This window comes from Cololabis saira, chromosome 13 (genome assembly GCF_033807715.1).
Source record: "Cololabis saira isolate AMF1-May2022 chromosome 13, fColSai1.1, whole genome shotgun sequence".
Taxonomy (NCBI): Eukaryota; Metazoa; Chordata; class Actinopteri; order Beloniformes; family Belonidae; genus Cololabis; species Cololabis saira.
In genome coordinates this window covers 15,713,248-15,722,582 of record NC_084599.1, presented here as the reverse complement: position 1 = coordinate 15,722,582, position 9,335 = coordinate 15,713,248, and the positions used below count along the sequence as shown (strand labels likewise).

The 9,335-nt window shown below is 43.5% G+C and overlaps 1 protein-coding gene across 1 annotated transcript; it reads right to left on the bottom strand.

Annotated features, from left to right (window-relative positions):
• Nucleotides 1-2,132: 2,132 nt before the first annotated feature.
• LOC133458764 (serine/threonine-protein phosphatase 1 regulatory subunit 10-like) lies at nt 2,133-8,127 on the bottom strand. The gene is given in 10 exon segments (XM_061738967.1): nt 2,133-2,272; nt 3,658-3,821; nt 4,329-4,591; nt 4,688-4,763; nt 4,844-5,084; nt 5,171-5,314; nt 5,411-5,561; nt 5,678-5,715; nt 5,873-5,973; nt 8,111-8,127. Coding segments are annotated over 10 exon segments (1,335 nt in total).
• Between the last annotated feature and the right edge of the window lie 1,208 nt (nt 8,128-9,335).

Sequence of the window (9,335 nt, the reverse complement as noted above, 5' to 3'; positions counted from 1 at the left end):
GAAAATTGAATTACTTTGCTTTAAATGTTTGTAAATCTTCAATTAAAATGTTTTTTTTTTAATTATTACATTTGAAAGTTTACCCTTTGAACATATGTTGATTGTTTTATTTCAAATTCCTGATGGTGTTTTAAGACAAACCCCTGGAGTGTGTAGTCCAGGCAGGGGTGTAGCACCAAATTCTGGGCCCTGTACACTCTCAATGTCAGTGGGCCCCTATCCATGCCCGCGAGGCGCGCAAGAGAAAAAAAAAAGGGGGGGGGGGGGGGGGTGTATTTATACAATCAACTACAATCAGATCAGATTATATTGATGAGTGGTTCTGAATTGATGCATTTGGCCTTCTTGTGCTCAAATACCTAAAACATTAGGCTACATCTGGCTGCAATAAGTTGCAGAGGCAACTTGTTTTTCTATGTTCTCACCACCCAGACCTATCTCTTTCTCTATCTATCTATCTATCTATCTATCTATCTATCTATCTATCTATCTATCTATCTGTTGCAAAAATCCGAATCACAATCATTTTTGATTGATAGTGAGATCACAGTTATTTAACATGACTATTCATTGGCTTTGGTAACATCATGAATTTATTGAACATTGACAATAGCTTTTAAGCACAGCACTGCACCGCAATGCTAAGGCTTTTTACCAGACAAAAATAATAAATTGCGTTATTGCTCAATTAATATATTACTAGTGTGCACTTGAGCCTACAGTGATATTGGTATGTTATTTACATGTTGATATATGCAGCAGCAATATTGCTAGATGGATTATTCATTAAATCTCAGCACGGTGTTTCATTTTATTTTCTGTAATGCAAAAATCTCCTACATTCTGGATTCATTAAAAACCAACTGAAATATTGCAAGCCTTTTATTATTTTAATATTGCTGATCATGGCTTACAGCTTAAGAAAACTCAAATATCCTATCTAAAAAAATTAGAATATTCTGGGAATCTTAATCTTAAACTGTAAACCATAATCAGCAATATTAAAATAATAAAAGGCTTGCAATATTTCAGTTGATTTGTAATGAATCCAGAATGTATGACATTTTTGTTTTTGTAATTGCATTACAGAAAATAAAGAACTTTATCACAATATTCTAATTTTCTGAGACAGTCCTGTAAACTTGCTTGCGTGGTTGTGCTTGAACTTCTGAATATCCATCGTTTCTTTGTGTTAATGGAGCAGCAGAGAGCAGCGTCTTGCAGATGAGTGACGTACACCGGCTGATTTATGGTTCCGCGTTGCACCAACGCAGGTCTTACGGCGTATGATACGCGGGGACGCGAACGTACGGTGCGCGTCGCTACGTACCCTACGCCGTAGGTACGCCGTCGATTTAACGCGGAACCATAAATGAGGCTTAACGCGCGGGCATTTGTCAGTTTTCTTTTCGTCTTTTCAACTGAGCAAACACATAAACTGAGGGTGCAATGCTGATGCTCCCTCGTAGAACCGGGCCTGTATAAGCAGCAGCTGTGTGGAGTGGACTTTGTTAACTTTAATTGGACTCATGACAAGCTAACTTGGTTCACCTTTGGGAAAGAAAGCAGTCAGCAGCTGCCTCCCCTCGTTCTGCCGTCTTTCTTTTTGTTTCCTCTCTTTCTTTTTCTGATAGCCCGATTTATGTTTTTGGGGCAGCATGATGTCCTACACACAGGTGTCTGATCTGGGCGCAGTCTGACCTGTTGCCGGTCGCTGTTGGGCGGACTAAACCATTTTGCATCTCCAAGAGGGGGGCCCCAGAATGTCTAATATGTTCGGAGAACTTTGACATTAAGTTCATTCTCTCATTTGATGTTATCAATATATTTGAAATAAATTCTGACACCAATTAATTGGAGGGCCCAATTCATTCGAAATAAAAACATATAAAAAATAAATAATAATAATAAATAAAAAAAATCTGGATTTTCATGGGCCCCTCTCTCTACTGGGGCCCTGGGTAGTCAGGTCCACTTTTCCCCCCACTACCACGCCCATGAGTCCAGGTAGTGGTGGACCTGCACGAGTCTGTCTCTTCAAACTGGTGTTTTGAAGAGTGTGATGAAGGAGGAGAGAACACTGCTGCATGTATGTTTGGACATTTATTCAATACTGTATACAAAAAAGAAACCTAGTGTCCGTGCTGGTTGCTCGAGTAGCTGGGGGGCAGCGGGGGTCCATTCACGCCGGGGTGGTAGAAAGCACAGTTGCTCTCGTACCTGCAGCTGCCCTTCATCATGAAGTGTCGACACACGGGCCTCTTGGACATGTCTGGAAGAGAACAGCACAGGGAGTGGGTTAGACGGCACCAGCTCTGGGGGGGGAGGGGGGCTGTACTGTGGCCCCTAGGGGCCCCTGTATACAGTAATCCCTGGCTGTAACGCGCTTCATCTTTCACATCTTGCTGCTTCACTGATTTTACATTGTGCATCGTGTTCTGCATTCTGATTGGCTAAATAGTCTCTGCGCTTCTTCACTTCTTGTGTCAATAACGTTGGTCGCTTAGCAACACTCGTTTACATGGGAAATTCAATTCCTCTTTCATTCAGAATTAAAATTAAATCCGATTTAAAATCAGTAAAAATTACCATGTAAACACCTAATTCCGAATGAAAATGGCCATTTCGAATTAAACTTAATTCCGAAGTTAGTGGCTGGTTTATTCTGATTTTAAATCCGAATAGAATAATTCTGCGATCATGTATACACTCAGTCCACTTTAAATTAATTCCGGTCTTTCTGCGCTGCTTGTTCCCTTGCCTGTCTGTCGCCATGATGTTTATATTCCGCGCTGGGCTTGTTTTCAAAATGGCAGCGCGCAGTAAACGGTGGTCAAGAGCAGAGACAATTTATTTAATAAATAGCTTGGAGGACCTGGAAATAATTAAAAGTGCAGATGGCAGGAAACATAAAAATTGTGAGCTTTTCAAAGTTGTAGCGGCTAAGCGGCTAAGTTTGTTTTTCTTCAGGTAGACGTAACTTCCGGTCCGCCCCCCTATCCAATCAGAACCCTTCCAAACCCACAGACCTTAAGCGGAATTGGATAAAGCCGGTCAAACGTGTTTTCCTTGTAAACCTCAATTCGGAATTACTATTTCCATGTAAACTCGAAGGAAAATAGTTTAATTCGGAATTATTTAATTCGGAATAATTAATTCTGAGGTAACCGTGGCCAATGCTGAGAACGGCCAATGAGCTTCAGCGAGCAACTCAAGAACGGGACCCTTCGATGAATCGTTCATTACAGTTCTCAAATATAATCGATGGTGGCATGTCGGTTTATAAGAATCTTTTTGCCCAGAAGAAAAAAGAGCGACAACGACCCATAACTATGTTCTTCTCTCCAAAAAACACACCTGCACCGCAAGCTTGAGAAGAAAGACGCTACAGAGCGACTCAGACAGAAGAGCAGTTAAATACGCGGCAGTCACTATTTATCCTACTGCACTTATTGTATTTTTTTTCATAATCATTTTTCATTTTCTCCCATTCAAATCCAATTACTCGGGTCGCGGTGGGGCTGATCCCCGCAATTTGAGGCCTTGCATAATAATTGTAACTTTTTGGAACGTAACCCCCGCGAAAAACCAGGTATTACTGTATTCTATAACTAAGTAATTGTTGCCGTCTGTGGGTCAGGTGAGGTGTCCACATACCATTCATGTTGTTGTGTCCTCCTCGTGGCCCGCCCCTTCCTCGGCCTCTGAAGCCCGGGTCCCCTCCTCGACCCCGGCCCCCTGCGTGGAAGTGCCCCCCCCCGGTTCTGGCTCTGCTGCAGGGAACCCACCAGCTCCTCCGTAGACTGGCTTCCTGACGCTCCCTGAAGATACACGGGAGAGGGTAAAGGGCTGAGTATACTTCTGCGTCACACACACGCAGAGCACACGGCGCACCCGTGGTGCCGTCACGAATCGTTCTGACTTCTCCGTCTCTCCGTTTGGTCGCGGTGCAGTACCCCCCGCGGCCACTAGTTAGCGATCTTTTTCTGAATGGTTTATCCGACTTTTTCCGGTCACAGTAAATCAAAGAAATAAGGACAACTATTGTGCAAAAAACAAAAACAAAAAAAATCACATATAAACGAAGAAAAAAGCCCTGGAAGTTCACTACTGATTCAAACCGGAAACCGGAAATGCTTCGCTTTCAAACGAACCAATCACAGCCCTCTCGGTCTGCGTGTGGTCTGCGTCTCCTCGACGCGTAGTTACAATTTTCGGGAGGTGCACGTCACTGACGGCGCATGTGACGGCGTGTCCAAAAACCACACGCCGTAGACACGGCGTCGTTTTGACGCAGAAGTGTAATTCAGCCCTTAGAACACGGGTACGGGGGGGCAGCAGAGGTACAGGGGAGCAGCAGGACTCTCACCATGGTGCAAGTCAGCATCTCCTGGACGTTGACGCTGGGAGCAGCAGCGTTGCTGGTGGAGGTGTTGGAGGTCTGGGGGCTGCGCGAGCTGCTGCTGATGCTGAGGTTGACCATGTGGTTGGCAAGAACAGGGGGGAGCTTGGGGTTGCAAGCCTGGCTGGAGCCCTGCTGGGAGGAGGTGTCCATGGGCTCAGCGTAGCCGTCGTCCACCATCGACGAGTCCTGCGGACACAACAACGTCAGATAAACCGGACTCAGACCAACACAGAAGACCAGCTACTGGACGACCTGAAGAAGAGACAGGTTTGAGGATCTTACCTCATCCAGGGGGATCAGTCGGGGGGGCATGGGCTCGTATGGTTCAGGATCTGGTTCATGAGGACTGTCAGGAACGCTGGAGACCAGAGGGACCAGTGTTAGCGCTCTACAAGACCGGACCTCCATGTCTAGTGCTGCAGACGGAGTTCCACCCACCTGTCTTTGCTGAGGTAGATCTCCTGCAGGATCCCCATCTCCCGGTCCCTCTGGGTAAGTTTCTCCGTGCTGTTGGCTCCGTACGTCACCAGGCTCACCGCCAGCATCAGAGGCCTCGGCTGCGTCCAGGGAACCCTCTCCTCCATGGCGTCGTGGGAATGCCGGCATGTCATCTCAAATGTGTGCTGGTCCGTCATGAGCTTTCGCTTGGCTTTTGCTTGGCTTCGCTTGTTGACGTTGACTGTGAATGAAAGGTGATGACATCATCAGTCCGTGACATCACTCCAGGCTTGGACAGGCGGGTCTGTGCGTGATCACGGGCCTTACCTCTCTCTGTCTCATCCAGGTCAAAGTAGGAGTAGTGTCTGAGCTGCTCCTCCTCGGCCCAGTGGACCCTCTTCCTCTTCTTTCCTTCCTTGTTCAGATTTTCTTCTTCCCGTCGTGGATGTGACAGAGCATTCGGCTTCTCGTCTGAAAACCAGAGCAGAGTTTAGTGGATGTGAATCCTGAAGCCTGGGTGTGTTGGATGCTCCATCAGTCATTTCCCAGCAGCTCAGCGGGTCTTACCATTGTCTGAGGCCTCTGAGTCCTCCTCGGGAACTGGGGTGCCGGGCTGCTCCACCTCCTGATCTTCATCTACAGGCGTGCTGGAGGCTGCAGCTTCCGGAGACGACGGTTTGGTAGACGATGAAGCAGGTTTGGTGTCGAACGGACTCGCCTGGGGACCAGAGAGGAGGATTAACGGGTGTGTTGGAGTGGGGCGTCACAGTACAGACATCTCAGAGGACGTTCTGAACGACAGCAGCTACAGGACGTCTTCAGATGTGTCACTACCTTGTTGGACGTTGGTGAGACGACTGTAGCCTCCATGGCTGCAATCAACACATCATCATCATCATCATCATCATCATCATCATCATCATCATCATCATCATCATCATCATCATCATCTCTGTCAGTTAAACAGCAGTTTGGTTTTTTTATTGTCATGCATGCATAATGAAATGTTAAGAGGGAGGCGGAGCTTACTTGGAGCTGGAATGAGCTTCACTTTGATCTCTTTGACAGAGTTTGATGGCGTGTTCAAGGGTTTGTACTTCTATAGAGGGGGCATGTCTGACGGCCGGGAGCTAGTGGGAAAGAGTGAGGGAGGAACTTGTCATTTCCACAAAAGCCACCAGGGGGCGTGACGTCTATGAGCCACTGCAGGAATAACATTTAATTTCCACCAGTGGCCACCAGGGGGCGGAGCCGTTTCTGAACCCAACTAAACAGGAACCTTTAGAGGCCGCCAGAGGGCCCACTAACTAACTACGGCCTCAACTTCCAGGATCCGAGGAGAATTTACAAGAAACTGGGAACAAAACTGAGAATGAAAAACATAAATAACTCCCTCAAATGACCCTGAGTCTTACTCTACCTGAGGCTATCCTTGCAACTGTGTGTGTAGTATTTTATCATCAATTTGTGATTTTATACGTCTGAAAATGTTTTCCCTTAATGTACAAGTTGTCTGTAACATGTCAGAATACAAAACATGCTCTCGAGGTTGGGACGCGTTTGATGTTGCAACGTGCGTTTTTCTGCGTTTCGGTTAAACAAAATGGCCAGCAGAGTCCAGCAGCGACCTTGTTGTTCTGACGAAGGGCGTAATGGCGGACCTCTGACTGCACGTGTGAAGTCGAAATACTATCACCCCTCTGCTCTAAAGTGCTATATTTCTGTCGGAATATTGAGATAACCACAAATACTAGCCAGATTTTATTACTGAACTGGCTTTTATTCAGCTTTTAACACCGAAATTGAGATAATAATATTTATTCAGGCCACGTTTACACATAGCTGGGTATTTACAAAAACGGATATTTCCCCCTCTACGTTTTAAAAAATCTCTTCGTTTACACGAACCCACATAAATAAGCTGTTAAGGTGCTATGAGCAGCCAGACCTACATGGGGCAGTGTAATGAGAAGCAAAAAGTCATGCTAGCCAATTGGAATCCTGGAAAAAAACGTCAACAAATGACACGAGTAACTTCCAGTTACTTCCAAGATGAACGAAAGTCTTTCGTTTGGAGTGACAGAGAAGTGGAGTTACTTTTAAGTGTGACTTTAGAATATAAAACAGGTAAAATACAAGAAAATATTGACGGTGGCCAAAAACATTGTAAACACAGGTCGCACACATGATGGTGACGTTTCTGTTGCATAAAGCCTGAATTATGGTTCTGCGTTAAATTGACGCAGAGCCTACGCCGTAGCCTAGGGTGCGCATCGCTGCATACCCTACGGCGTAGGGTAGGGTATTCCGTGTAACGCTGAATCATAAATCAGCCTTAATGTGACGTTCTGAAGCCTAAATATCCATTTTCCTCTGTTTACAAGCAAACGTGAGAACTGAGTTTTTGCAAATCTCCACTTTGGCCGAGTTTTCAGAAATGATCGTTTTTGGTGACTTTGAGCTTCGTTTTCGTGTAAACGAACGGCCAAAACGTATGAAAACGCCACAGTTTTTGCTACGTGTAAACGGGGCTCAAAATGGCGCCTGTTCTTATTTATTTATTTATTTATTTAAAAAAAATTTACAAAACAAAGCTGTTTGGTCGTTTTGGTACGAAACGTATACAGTAAATGTAAAAACAAATGCAAAGAGATCATAACTTAAGACAAATTATCAGCAAAAAAAAAACAAAAACGCTTGCTTCTATGTGCTTGTCATGTGCTGCGATCACAAAGCTACAACAGCAATTCAATGAAATTATTCCAATAAATGCTCATTGATTTGAAATGTAAAAATACCCGCATGAGGCCTCATCCATCAATCATCTTTTAAATCTAACCTCTAACCTTGTATTTTTTTGTTTTTATTCAGCAGATGAACAGTTAGAATAAATTAGATTAGATTAAATGTATTCTGTTTATCCCACACCGGGGAAATCCACTTGTCACAGCAGCAACAGTATAATTTACATAAAATAAATAAAAAAATAGAGATATGGTGAGTGAAGGGTAGAGTAGAGATACACGCACATACATTCATCAAGAAAGATAATCCAATTCAATTCAATTCAATTTTATTTGTATAGCGTCTAATACAACAGATGTTGTCTCTAGACGCTTTCCAGAGACCCAGAACATAAACCCCCGAGAAATTATTAAATAAACAATGGCAGGTAAAAACTCCCCGTAGTGGGAGAAAAGCCTTAGAGATAACATTATTAAGACAACAAAATGTGGGGAAAAAATGAAGTAGTAAAAAATCACTTACAAAGTGGTGTCCGACATGGCTGCTTTTAGCTATTTTCAGGAACAACTTTAATATTTAATTTCAAGAATCCAGATGGATACCATGGAAATCATCTGTATTTATTTTGTTTTGAATATTGTGTGGTTTTATGCTGCGTTCCATTTACCTCGGAACTCGGAACTCGGAACTCGGAACTGGGAATGGCGTCACAGCCGTTCTCTCAGAGTGCAGGTTTACTCGTAGTTCCTAGAGTATCCAAATGTAGATTTGGAAGACAGTCTTCTGCTACCAGGAACAATTACTATGGAACCAACTTCCAATCTGGGTTAAGGAGGCTGACACCACCTCCACCTTTAAAACCCAACTGAAAACATTTCTGTTTAGTAAACCTCTAGTTAGTGTTCAGTAAACCGCAAATTAATGTCTGGAAACATGTCGGTTAGAAACATGTTAGTTTCACTGGATCTCAGAGCTGCATTTGATACAGTTGACCACAGAATTTTACTCAAACCATCAGAGAACTGGGCTGTTTTTAGGACCTGTACTAAACTGGTTCAAAACATACTTAGTGAAACAAGTATCTTGTATCAATCAAAAAACCTTATCATTATATAATAATTATTTTTCACTCATTAGAACAATTACCTAAATGTATCTTCTTATTTTTTTCCTCTAACACAAAACTAAATGTTATATTTTATGTAATTCAGTGGTGGCATCTCCAGAGTCCTGTAGTGAGTCCTTAGATGATACAAGAGAAGCTTTCTGAGCGATGAAGAGATGTCCTGTCATTTTCTGTTTCTATCTCAACATGTGAAATGATCAGAAGAAGTATTAACGCCTTAGTTAGATGTCACTGAGGGATTCATTTAGGAAAAGGAAACTAATAAATCTACATCTGAGTTTTTCCAGGACACACAGAGAGCTTCTCCATTCACTTGTCATGACTTGGATGAGAAGACCAGTCCTGGATGAATGAATCAGGATGCTGTTAGTCGACCCCTGAATGTACGTTTTATAACAGCAAGCACTCTTTACTATTACAGCTTATGTCCTGTTTTCATATCCAACCTTAAAAATATAATAATTATTTATTTGGAGCTTCATCGCCCTGATCTCGAAATCCCCAAAGTTTTAGAGCCTCATGAGTTGGAGGAACTCATGAGGGGCTGAGGGGTTGAAGAGCTGTAATATACTAACTAGCTCAGATGGCCTCAGCTAAGTTTGTTTGCTGACTATTTTACTT